Raw genomic sequence first — 13,428 nt, 5'->3', positions numbered from 1 at the left:
ACCGCCACCCGCCGCACGGCCCCGCGCCCAGCGGGGGCGGGGGGTTGGAGGGGCCCGGGGGGATGGGGCGGGACGGGACAGCGCAAAGAGGGGGGCGCTCGCACGGTACGGCGAGCAGCGTCGCCCCTCCCCGGCGAGCCCCCGGGAGGCAGCAGCGGAGCAGGCGCCTCCCCATCCTCACCTGGTCCACGGGCAGCCGCACGGCGTTGCTGAGGGGCTGCAGCAGCGTGGAGCCGGTGGTGCTGGTGGCCATGGCGAGGGCGCCTCCTCCCGCGCCGGGAGAACGGGTGATGAGGCCGGGAAACCGCTCCCCGCCGGGGCACCCGCGGCGGCAGCAACAACGGCGGCGCGAAGAGCCCCAGCCCCGCACGGCGCCGTGACAACAAGGGGCCGGCGCGGTCCCGCCGCTGACTGGCAGCGCCAGCAGCCAACCCGCGCGCGGCGCCGCTGCGAAGTGACAGGGGGGTTCGCCCAATGCCCGCCTCCCGGCGGGGGGGGCGGGACCAGGCTGCTCCTCTCCGGCGGCCGCGGACATGGCCCGTCGTGGGGGGCGGGAGGGGGAAGATGGTGCCTGGGCGGGCGGGGGTCGGTGGGGTAAATCACGGGGAGAGGGGCGGCTCTGCGGCCGCCGCTCCGAGCTGAGGGAGGGCAGAAGATGAGCGATGCGCGCAGGTACCGCGCAGGGCCCAGAGCGGCCTCGCCCTGCGGTAGGCGGGGCTGCGCGGGGCAGGGGCTCGGCCGCGCCCTTCCGCGGCGTGCGGAGCGCCGAGCTGCGCCGAAGTGTGAGCGACAGCGTGGAGGGCGCGGCGGGGGAAGGGGGCACCTGGGGGGAAATGGCACCTTCCAGGGTAGCCTGACAGCGGAGCTCCCTAAGGAAGCAGGGTTGTTGGCCGTACCAGTGGGGTCTGTGCCAGGCGGAGGTCGGGCAGCCGGGGTGGCGCCTGTGGAGGTACCTGTCGCTGAGGGCAGTACAAAACCATGTGGGCACAGGTTTATGCTGAGGTAACAAGAGATCAGGCCCCACTGTGCTCCCTTCACCAGGAAGGGCACAGAGGCAGCTCAGCACTCAATGGCTGCATGCACAGTGGTGGATGAGTGATGGATACACGCGAGGTGTGAGGGCGGCATGGCATCCTGAAGAAGTCACACAAATTGGGTGAAACCCCTTTTTCCTACAGCCACCCACTGACTTACGGAAGTGTGTCTATCGTGGCTATAACCCACAAGTTTTTACCTTATCAACAGCCTGATTCTTAAATACAGAAGCCTGAAATAGTATAAGCCATGCCCAAAGAAGTGGTAAATGCTCCATCACTGGCAGTGTTCAAGGCCAGGTTGGACAGAGCCTTGGGCGACATGGTCTAGTGTGTGGTGCCCATGGGACATAGATGATCATAAGGTCCTTTCCAACCCAAATCATTTCATGATTCTAAGCATGAATACTTTGTCAGCAGATTCAGCCTAGCAGTGCAGGTCCCTCAAAGAAAGCAAGAAGTGATGTGGTGATGTCAATAGTAAGGCAGCACAACTTTTCTGCCAGTTCAGTCAACACTATCCAATGTGAAACAGAGCAAAGCGTGGAGTGAAGGCTTTAGGTTAGGTAGTGCAGCACATTCCACCAGATGAACTTTTGCATTAGACCACTCACTAAATCATCCTGGATTAGCATCCTGCCTGCCTCTTTTGCTTTAGAGCTTTCTACAGAATTTTTTCTTAGGAAACAACTGTAGCCTTAAGTGTTCTAAATTTTGTGGTGTAAGAATATGCTACTCATATCCATAAAACTGCTCAAGAATCCTGGGTCTCAAGAGAAACCTGCAAGTTATTCCTTGCACTTTAGCAAACGTTGTTTTATCATTCTTGCGTATTATACCTCCAAACCATGCTGTGATCTGTAAATGTACCCTCAATACAAAAATTCCACTGTTTTTAAGTGTGTGAAAGATGAAATGCCATGTCCAATATCATGCAAACAGTCTGAATTGTGTCTGGAGTAGTGGCTAGGTATAGTGATTTACAGTCATTTACGTTCACCATTAATGCGAACTGGCAGTAGCAGGAAAATGGAGGTAAATGTAATTACCTGAAATATCCGTTGTTTCTCTTACTGAATTGCAGACCACGCTCTGTACTTCTGTTTTACCTTGTGGTACGGTCTTTTATCTGCATTTAAAGAGACTGGTTAATAGGTACAAATAAGTGAGTTTAATTAGATTTCTTCACAGCATAACAGGCAATTACAATTGTAGTAGCATCTGCCATTTCAGAAGCAATAGCATGATGTTTTTGTAGTAAAGCAAAGAGAGCTGCTTTCAGGAAGGGGGAACAAAACCCAAAACCCAACCTTTTCCCAGTTAATTCTGAATCAGTCTCTTAAATCTAAACCTGCAAATTATATATACACATGAGTAACTTCATAGGAGTGCAGTGCCACTATGTTCAGTACAGTCTGCTTTACGTTATACGTATGTATATATGTATAAAAAGACTAAGCTCATTTTATGTGATTTTCTTGTAGTAAGGGGATGTATACCTACGCACAAATCTTTGGAAATCTTAACCTAAACATTCTCGAATGAAGCCACAAAACTGCTGCTTTAGAAAAGGCTGATAGCTAATTCTGAATCATAGTCTAGTCACAAGAAATGATTCTGGTACATCTATATAAATCCATGGAGGTGGTGTTACTGAGACTTTCACAAAATAATCACAGCAGATAATCGACCTACTGAATGAACTCCTTACTGTCAATTAACAAAGTGCCCAAGAACAAGATCATGATATCACAGCATCGATGTCAGTTGGTTTTATCACACAACCCTTCATTTTCTAGTCATTTTAATTAATTTTTTAATGTATGGTTCTTGGAATGCTCAGAAAATACAAAATTATGCTTCCCTGCATGACTCCTAGAATCATGGGAGTTCATACTTAAAAGGTACATTTACCTAAACTGTAAATCACAGTATCATAGACTCACAGAAGGGCTTGAGTTGGAAGGGACCTTAAAGTTCCAACCCCACCGCCATGGGCAGGGCCACCTTCAACTAGACCAGGTTGCTCAAAGCCCAAAGCCCCATCCAACCTGGCTTTGAACATTGCCAGGCGTGGGGCAGCCACAACTTCCCTATGGCACTAAGTTACATAATTACATCTTTCACAAATTTCCAGGGGAAAAATGCGCTGTGTTGAGAAGATGTTCTTGTACTCTTACTTAGGAAGGTGTGCACTGTCAAAGGCAATGTCAAAGAAATACATGTTGAAAATAGTCACTACAGGAAGTGCTGATGGGGGAGATTGGTTACATGAAAGAACAACAGGGGTTCTGCCCTACAGAGCTTAAAATCTATGTTTGCAATTAAAAGTAAAGCATACAAATGCTGGTTGAGAAGAAAGTAACAGGAAAATAAGCAATTTCTGCCAGAGAAAAAGTAGCTTGTCTTTGATGTCTGCTGTAAAATGTATGGTAAGGGCTTTTGTGGGCACTGCACTAAAACTAGGTCTTCTGCTTTTCTTTTTTCATTGAAAGAAGCGTTCATTACGTATGTTTTCAGAGCACTTCCTGCCTGTGTGAGACTACTACCTTGTGTGTGGGAGGATGAAGCACTGGTTGGCAATAAGGTAGCATTCTGCATCACATTGACACAGTAACATTGCAACTAGTCCTGAGAGTTAAATGATGCTCTTAGAAGGAAGGCTGGTGAGGGATACAAGAAGCTAATGTGAAGAACTGGTGAAAGTTTCACCTAAGTGGGACAGTCTTCAATAAACATTACTTACTTTCCTACTGTTTAAAATATTTGCTTGTAAGTGAACAAGAACTGGTACTTCCACAGCAAAGTTCTTTCCACCAAGGGCTGTCAGGCAAAAGCAGGGCATGTTGATTCAAATAATCCTTGGAGAGCGTCTTGGCATATAATGATCTTCTGATGTTCTGCTATTAAGTTTTTATGGTCCCATAAGTGCTCATAGTTCTTAGGTATAAAAATAATCACAAAGACATCTCTCAGCCCCACAGAGATTACTTAATCTCATTACCAATTAAGAATTACTTAATTCTGGTTACTAAATCAGAATGATGTCATCTCACTAGAGGTTTCCTGTAAACTGTGTTTATTTAACAAATGAAGATATTCAGGTGTTTACGGTACTATTTTTCCCATATGACATTCTACAGTAAAGAACAAAGAAAGAAGAGCTGTGGCAGCGGACAGGAAGAGATGACAGGACAAAGCTACTAGATGCACCACTGTGTACAGTTCTAGTTCCTCTGTTTGATAAGGTTGCTCTGGGAACATATTCACAGTTGGAAAATAGGAACAACAAATGAAACTGCTTTTAACAAAGCAGATGAAAAGGAAAATGAGTTTCAGTATTAGCTATAGAGAGATGATCTCTCTTCCATAGTAAAGTCTTATTTTAGCCTTACCTATCTGGCTTTGTTTAGCCTAAAATATTTGAGACTTCATTACAAAAAGAACATTTCTGCAAAAGCTGATGCCAGTCAAACCGAATTGCTGTTTATAAAAAAGATCTATTACTGAAATTTTGACATTTGTATCTTTGTTTCACCCTTCCTCCAGAGCAGCCTTTTGCCATCACTTCAAATATTCTGTACAGCCTAATAAACCTGTCTGCATCAGTTGTTTTCTGAACTAATATAACAATTGATTAACTAGTTCTGCTATATTAGTAATTTAGTGCCCAGTAGGAATTCTTCATGATGATACCATTGATTGCAGGCTCAACTAACATTTGTTAGGCTCTTACTTAGTAGGAAAAATATAAATACCTTTCTACAGTTTAGCTAAAAGACAACTAAAATCTTCCTGTGGCTCTTTTAGATTTTTGACTTGTTCTTTTAATTTGGTCTTAGAGCTGCTCTGAGAGTGAGCAAGCTTTTCTGGTTTTAATGCAGCAATCCGTTTCTGTCTTAAAACTGATTTGGACCAATTTTCTTTCCTTTAAGTGCTTAAGTTGTATAAATTCTCTGATGGGGAAATACACCGGTGTCTCCCAAAAACATAGACTTATATTCACCTCAGAGCATTTTGGTTTTCAATTATAACATGAAGCCTGGTAACAGAATCAGGCAGAGCTTCTAAAGGAAGATGAGTGAAAACTCATCTTTGCTGTTCAGCTGTAAATACCAACACTCAGGTATAGATCTTAGAAATGATAATTTCCTTGCTAAAGGAACTTCCAGCTTCCATGACAAGGACAAACCAACTGACTTCAACAAGAAGGTACTTTGATAAATGAGCTGCCTTTTTAAAGCAAATTCTACTCTCAAATTCTTTATAGGGACAAACTGACAGCATACAGTGTTTCAGAGTGTAATAACTGCTGCCACATGCAATCGGGGGATTGTTGTCACTCTGATGAGTGAAAAATTTGGGGAATAGAAGCCCTTTCTGAAGAACTGAAATAAAAGCACTGAACTTCAAAGCTAAGTTTAAGAACTCATAAAACTCAGTTATGAGTTGCTCAGTTGTTTTGAGCTTAATTAGGCATTTACCAGACTATGGGAAATGTGGTGAAGGGGAAACAATGGTGATAACCTTACAAGGAACCTACTACTGTAAAACAGTAGTAAAGAACTGTCATTATTGGTATATACTTTCTGGGCATTATTGATTTAACTATTAAAAGCAAACATTCATATTAAACACATGAATAAATGTACAGTGAATACGTCATTTAGTTTAATTTCCTGTCATACTGTAATAGCAGGGCAAGGAAATAACTACTTTTAACAAGTTTCTCAATTTTCTGGGCTGTCTTTGTATTGTGTCTCCTTGGCTGATGGGGAAGACTTGACTTTCCCTTCTATCTGATGTTACAGGTTCTCAAACAGATCCTTGCTTGATCAAGGATCAAGCTTGAGCTCCATAAGCAGCTGAGCTGATTAGGAAGCTCAGCTCCCAAGGTTCCTCCCACTTGCCCTAGGTGGGTGCAACAAGATAGGACTAATACTCTCGTTTATTTGGATTGTTTCTGAAATAATAATATGACTTATTCATCCCAGAGTTGCTTGTAATGCCAACATAAGCTTCCAGCATGAAGTGAGTTTGTTCTAAGAGCAAAGGTTGAAGCGTAGGAGGGGGGGCAAAGTAAATAAAAAAAATGCAATTTAAAATTAGGCTTACCAAATAAGTTTTCTCTTCAGTTGCTTCAGGTTCACAGCTAACTTCAGGGAGAGAAAGGGAGGACAACGGAACTTTCTTTTTTCTGCCCCCCAGGACTGGCTCACCCTAAATAGCTTTTTTCAGTCCTTACGGTCATTGCTACTTAGTGTGGTGTGGTTCTCCCTGTTCTTATGAATTATCATGTTCAGTCCTGTTTGTGTTTCTGTTCAGTAAGAAGTAGGATTTTTAACTTGAGGGGTTTCTGGGCTTAGCCCTTGTGCATTCATTGGAGCCTAAATTGTCCTGCTATTTTTTGAATATTTTGTAAGTTTTTGTTCTAAGATGTCTTCAGTGTCCATGCATCTTATTAGATTTATTGTTTGCCATTCATTTTAAATTGTTTATGAAAGTTGCACACATCAACACTAGAAAGGATAGGGTTGGTTATGCAACGCTGTATTCCCACCCCTCTCATCATTCCCACTATCCTCTCCTCCACTCACAGTTTTGAGGCTCCTGCTCTTAAAATTCCTCCCTTGCTACTTCTGACTCTGGCAGTACCAGTCAGCACAGCTTGAGGTACCTCCTCTTTGCCAGCCAGTAAGTCATGTTGGACTGTTCAGCAGTCAAAACTGGCAGTGTGTGTCAGAATCGGGGTGAGCATCAGGTAATGAAAGGGAAGCAGGTACTTGGGACATTAGACCTGTCAGCCACAGCCTGGAACAGCCTAGTGCAATTCAACTTGTCACTGGGGCAGAGCCTGGGTGTTTCTTTGTTTTTTCCAGGACTCACCTACTTCCCCAGTGCCTTTCTCTTGCTTTGCACAACAAGCAAGAGACTGTTGCTGTCTGTTCTGGTGGGTAAGTCTTCCCTTTGCTTTTCAGAGTAGCAGCATAGGGGAAGCTTTGCTCAGCTTGGAGATCTGCAGACCTGAGAGGAAATGGACCTAGAGCCTCACAACACTCAGCCACTGTAAAAATACCTCACTGAGATTTAAATATAGTTAATTGCGTCTTAGCTTGATGTTCTGTCTGCCAAGTGTCCCTCTGCGAGCATGTGGGCATTGCCCAAACACAGGTCTGTGAGATAATTTCATAATAACGTAGTCACAACACATCCAAAGCTTCAATGAGTAATGTTCCGGGAACAGCAGCCAAAGTTGCGTATTAGCATTCATGTTTCTGATTGTTGTTTCAAGTCATATACAAGCTCAGATATGTGTTCCATTTATGTAAGCATTGTTATTTGCATAAATAAAGCCAGGAGCTGTTCAAGCAGCAGTCTCTTTAAATTTGCACTCTGTGAACCTGATACGCTCTAGGATATGAATTTCTTTTTCAGAAAACGTATCGAGGAAACTGAAGAAACATTTTAATAAATTAATTATAGTAATTGGTAAACTCTCTTTTCCTTGACAGTTCAGTTAAATGGTTATCACATTAGATACATTTATCCCACTGTATTTTATGCCATGCTTTATTCTTTTGACCCCCTAAACTATATATGAGCAGAATTTTTTATATTTATATTTATGATGATAGTAAATTTAACATGTTTCTAAAACATATTTTAATGGGGGGGATATTTAGGGCCTTGAAAGATTTAACAGCCTGAATGAATAGGCAGTATTTCATCTCTTGCTTTATGTCAGTAGCACCTTGAGCACTTCTGTGAAGATTAGGATATACGTCTGCATATAACAAAGCCTGTTCATAACATCACCTTGCTGTACTCTGTTATGGAGGTCAGAATACTTCATTTCATAACATTTTGTTCATACGTCTCTGTTGTAGAGCAAATGTTCGATGCTGCTGTTTGGTTTGTTTCATCCTGGTCCTAGTTTTGCCCTTTTTATTGATAAACTATAATCACATTTGCTTTTAATAAGGAATTGTGAGTGTTAAAGACTTTGTAGGAGCAGTGCCTCTATCACCTTGTCTTGTTTAAATGTGAAGTACAATTGTTACAAAATCAAAAGTACAAAACTGTTCCTGTTTTTCTTCTAGAAGTATCACATTAAAGTGAAACTCCATGAAAGAACATAGAACAGACAACCAATTTTAAAGTACATAGTTATTCTGTGGAAATCCCTACCAGAAAATAAAATTCATTTGAAAGGTCTTTTTAGAAATACCAGCAATGGTAGGCATAGTTTAAAATCACAAGGGACATAAACATTTGAGCCTTGGACTTAATTAGGTAAGGAATTGTTATGTGTTCTGTGGAAGAAACTTAGGTGTAGAATATTATGTAAGTGACTTCTCAGATGTCCTGTACCTTTTTGAAAGATGCTAGAGAGAAAAAGGATGCCAGACCACTGATCTCATTCCCTAGTGCTGTAAAGTTACCCCGCCTCTTCTTAACTATGCCCATTCCTATTAGAGAGTTACTGTGTCAAAGTGAAGAAATACTAACTTCGGGATCCTGCAGTATATAACATTGCAGGGGACCCTTGAAGCTGAACAGAGCCATGTTCCTGCAATGCTCCAGTCGAGTTAATACCATGAATAGTATGATTGATGTTCCTGGGGCTGCACTCGTGCTGTTTTAAACAGGAAGCTCTTCCAGTACTGCTTCAGTTCAGCAAACGAGGCCACTTCCTTAACAATACAATAACAGGAATTTGATCAGAAACTTCAAAATTCAGTTCTTGAAGGCATGAAGATGATTGCTTTCATTCTTGCATTATCTCTAGTATTTCATTATAAAAGCTATGGATTTTGTTTGAAAAAAATGCTTTTTTCATATTCTTTTCACAAGGAGGAACCTACCTTTTCTATGATTGCTAAAATATTGTTCCAGTTTTCTGAGAGATTTGTCCTTCTTCTTCCTTTCTCTAGGCTAGATTTAGGTTGCAAATATCGCAATATGATTCTGCAGGAACATGCCCTCAGCTGCTTCTAACCATTTTTCGTCTTCTAATACTCACATGTGGTTCCTTGCAAAGAAAAATGGTAGGTTTAGATTTTGTTCAGGTGCAGGTTGCTTGAGAGGCAACCCTCAGTCACTGTATTCATTTGCTACTTCTAATAAAGATACAATAACTAGTACAGCTAAATAAAACTGAATGATTTATTATCTGCCTTGGGTTTTACCGGTAAGATTTCATGGATCCCAAGCCATAGAGAGCAGTGGAAAAGTCTGGAGCTCTGAAGACTTAACCTCGGTAGAGAAGGATTGAGTTAGGAAACACTTAAACAAGCAGAGCATACATAAGCCCGTAGGATTTGGTGGGATTCATCCATGCATGCAGGCTGCTCTCAATTATATCTGGAAGGTCATGGCAATTGGAGGTTCCTGGAGTGTGTAAGAAAGCAAATATCCTACCTGTCTTTCAGAAGGGCAAGAAGGAGAATCCAGGGAACTGCAAGCCCGTCAGCCTCACTTTAACCTCTGGCAGGGGGTTAAATCCTCACAGAAGCTCCTTTCAGATACATTATGGAAAAGATGATCAGGAGTTGTCAACATGATGTAAGTGGGAAAATGAAAATGAGAAATGGGCCAGCTCTTGTTCGTGACCCTCATAAAGTTCAACAGAGGGAAATGGCAAGTCCAAATGCCAATGCAGCGGGTGAGGATTGACCCTGTGCACTAGTACACGTTGAAGCCTGGAAAGCAGCTTTGCCCAGGGTGCCTTGTGGGCAAAGAGTTGACCACAGGCCAGCGTCCTGAGCATTGCCAGCAGGTCAGAGGAAGTTTCTTCTTCTCTAGTGAGGTACTGGTGAGAGCACAGCTTGAGTGCTGTGTCCAGTTCTAGGCTCCCCAGCACAAGAGATACGTGCACATAGTAGAGGAGATTCAGTGAAGGGTCATAAAGATTAAGAGAATGGAGCATGTCTCATACAAGTAGAGGCTGAGAGAGCTGGGACTGTTTAGCCTAGAGGAAAGAAGGCTTGGGAGATCATATCGATGTGTGTAAATACTGAAAGGGAGATAGTAAAAGACAACAGAACCAGCACCTTTTCACTGCTGCTCAGAAAGGACAAGCGGCAAAGGGCACAAATTGAAAGACAAGAAATTCCACTTAAAGAATGAATTTCTTTGGAGTGAGAGTGGCGAAACACTGAAACAGATTTCCCAGAAGGGTTGTGGAGTCTTCAGGCTTGGAGATCCTTGAAACTCAGCTGGATGAGGAGCTGAGCAGCCTGCTGTAGTTGACCTATCTTTGAGCAGGCTGGGGCCTGAACTAGACAATCTGGGGAGGTCCCTTCATGCCTGTTACTGCTACTTTTCTGTGATTCTATCAAATTAGAAAGGGTTAAGATAAATGCTATCATTTGCAAATGGAGGTTAAGAGCATAAGGAACCAGTTAAAGCCTCGAGGTACATTGTTAGCTAGGAGCTTCTATTCAAGAAAATAGGATTTGTGCATATTAGGAGTGAAATACATGTAAATGGACAAATGCCTGCAAAGCAGACTTCAACAGTTCCTTTTGGCACTCTATGCTAAGTTGTTAATAGATGTCCTCCAGATTGGAATTCCCAATTGTAGAGAGATCTTTGAATGAAAAAGTAATTTAAAATCCTTTTCAAGTTCTGTCGAAATCTGTTAATTCAAGGAACCTGCTGGGAAACCCTATGATTCAACCATGCACAGATTGGTATTTTTAATGAGTGTTTGAAGAACTCAAATTACCAAGTCTAAGAAATTGCAAAAAATTGTAGCTTTTATGTATATGTGCAATAGTGTCACTAAACAAAGGGGAAATAGCATAAAGATGCTTCTCTCCATTCTTTACTGAGTCTTTGTTTAGTAGCTCAGGTGCACTTTCTGACTCTCTGGCTTTTGGATTTGCCTGGGCTAATGCCATGTTTTGGGTAGTGCTAGGTGTGGTGCTCAGGTAAATCATTCATTTTCCTGCAGTTTATTCGTTGCTGTAGTTAAACCTACTCTGTATTAAGTTCTCTTCCCTTTTTTCTTTGTTTTGTGTCCTTTATTTCCCCTCCCATCTCCTTGGGCATGACACAGCATGTATTGGGAGACACACCACACTCAAGCTTCGGCTTCTCCCTTGAATGAGAGATTCTACAGCCATTCTTCAACAATTCAGACATTTCTCCTGGATCTACAGCTCTGCAGGCCTTAGAAGAGATTCAATAACTTCCCTTTTCTTTCATGATAGGCTCCAATAGTCTCTTTTGGACCCACATGCAATTAGCCTGTCCAGAACAACTGCAAAGGCTTTCCCTTTTCTCTTCAGTAACAGATGGGTGCTTGTGTGTTTGGGAACGAAGATAAAGACTGGACCTGTATTTCTTTGCCATCTGCTTCCTTGACAACCTCTCTCTAAACTGTGTTATGGAAGAGGACTAGCAGGGTCTCCAGCATGATGTTTCTACATAAACTAATAAAAAGGCATGGTTCCACGATTCTGAAGTTTTACAGTAAAAGGAGAAAAATGCCATGAAATCAGTTAAATCATCAAAGCTTGACACAGTTACGTAAGTTTTACAAGGATAAAGCCGCATCTTTGCAAATATAATTATTTATCTCATGTATACAATTCCACCCATAAATCCAAGGAAAAAAAAAGCCAAAATGTCATGGATCAAATTCTGCAGCACTATAAAATAAAAGCATATAGCTATGGATGTTATACCTGACATAAAAAAGCCTGTTGACAGATGTGCTTGTGTTGAAGGGATCATGAGGTCTAAACTGCTTAATTGCATCATTCTCCCTCTTGCTCATGTACACTTGGGTTTGTCCTGCAAGTTGAGAAGCTTTTTTAATCCCATGCTGTTTTCTGAAACTTATGCGAGGTCATAATACCCATGTGCATGCTGCGCTGCTTGGCTGAACGGCTGTGTTACCCTCAAGAAGCATTGCCAGTTTCCTACAGGACCCAAAAAAACAGCCTTTTCCTTTGGGAAAGTGATTTGTGTTTCTCTATTATCCCAAAGCTAGGGACTATTTTAATCCTCCAAAGTCTGCACTTTACTGATCTAGACTCAGACTTTCATGCATTCTGCTGTGGAGAATAACAAAAAGAAAACCATGGAACTTTACATCTGCAAGTCATGTTTTCTTTTTTGGGGAACAATGCACAGATGTATTGTAGAGAGTCATTATAGCACTAAGGAGGAGATAAGGCAGGAAGGAAGGAAGCAGTACAGATGTGGAAGATCTAATCCATGGCCACAGAGGGCTTTTCAGAGCAGGATTGCCTACACTGTTCATACTTCTCCCATCAGACAGAACAATATCAGTGTTCCCACAACCTCTGCCTGAGGAACTTGACTCAAATCTCTAGTGTCTTAGACAAGAAATGGTATAGAATGTCTACCCTGGGCTGGTGTTGGCAAGTCAACTACTGACTAAAGGCTCAATAAACAAACCATGTTATTAGGAACACACCCAAAATACTAGCTGTTTTTTAGGATGTTACAGAATACAATGTCCACTTGATTGCACAATTTGAGAGATCCAAGTTAACCTCAAAAAGTAGTATTCCTTTGTCCTGCAGGATTAGGGGATTGTTTTGTTGGGAAACATTCATAAGCACCCATATGGATGGAGGCTCCACTTCAACATGTTCTGAAACAAGTGAGCACTTGGCTCCTTGAACAGCCAAAACTTTCTGCTACACTTACAGTTCAGGGGGAACTGAGCCTGTCATCTCCTGACATGACCTGGAAGCAACCTCACACAATGGGACATGCAGAACATTTTGTTCATAGTTGCTTAAGGCAGCAGATTTCCACAGTCATAAAGCAGTCGTCCAGGCAGTGTTGACCTAGGCCAAGAGAGGCTAGTGAAATTAATGTTGAACATGTTTACTTCCCTGATACTTACAGGTACTTTCGTAAGTAATTGCCTGCAACCATGTACAGTGTTGAGTTGCAAAATACCTTGCAACACATCCTCATTTCTTGCAGGCCATATGATCTATATTTGCTTAAGCTTCTAGTGTGTGGTGACTGTTCTGCCTGCTGTGTTTTGTCACAGGTTAATTTTCGTACTTCATTAGTGAAGCATTTAATTACTGTGGGGAGCAATATGACATGTTTGAACAGAAAACCCTACTAAATTCACAAGGTGTACAGGAAACCATTTAAGAAGCCCCATCAGATTGCTAAGAAAATGTACTTTCTAACTGTGGGAATGCATGCAAACAAACCAGAATTCAACTTCTGGAATGTTAGGACTGGAGCGTGAGTTCTGATTTTTTCTGCGCTTGAGGGTTTTCTTTTCCCCTACACTTTTTCTTTGTTTGGTATGACTGAAGAGGCTCCCTGACCACTATGTCAGGTCACACAAGCACCTCTTAAATCCTTGTCTTTGCCTTTTTCATTCTCT

At 42.4% G+C, this 13,428-nt stretch overlaps 1 protein-coding gene across 2 annotated transcripts in view; it reads right to left on the bottom strand.

Moving 5' to 3' along the window:
* Window positions 1-13,428, bottom strand: part of MBOAT2 (membrane bound O-acyltransferase domain containing 2) — a 172,031-nt gene that overhangs the window by 94,783 nt on the left and 63,820 nt on the right. The window contains exon 1 of one of the 2 annotated variants that reach the window (XM_062634544.1): window positions 182-415. The exons of the other annotated variant lie outside the window; for it this stretch is intronic. Within the exon in view, the coding sequence (XP_062490528.1) occupies window positions 182-253 (72 nt within the window). The 5' untranslated portion in view covers window positions 254-415. Of the gene's footprint in view, window positions 1-181; window positions 416-13,428 lie in introns of those variants that run through there. 2 annotated transcript variants of the gene reach the window in all.

This window comes from Pezoporus occidentalis, unplaced genomic scaffold, assembly GCF_034315485.1.
Source record: "Pezoporus occidentalis ecotype Australia unplaced genomic scaffold, CSIRO_AGI_Poc_V1 ctg43, whole genome shotgun sequence".
Taxonomy (NCBI): Eukaryota; Metazoa; Chordata; class Aves; order Psittaciformes; family Psittacidae; genus Pezoporus; species Pezoporus occidentalis.
Note: the sequence above shows the minus strand (reverse complement) of the source record. Positions and strands in the feature narration are given on the sequence as shown.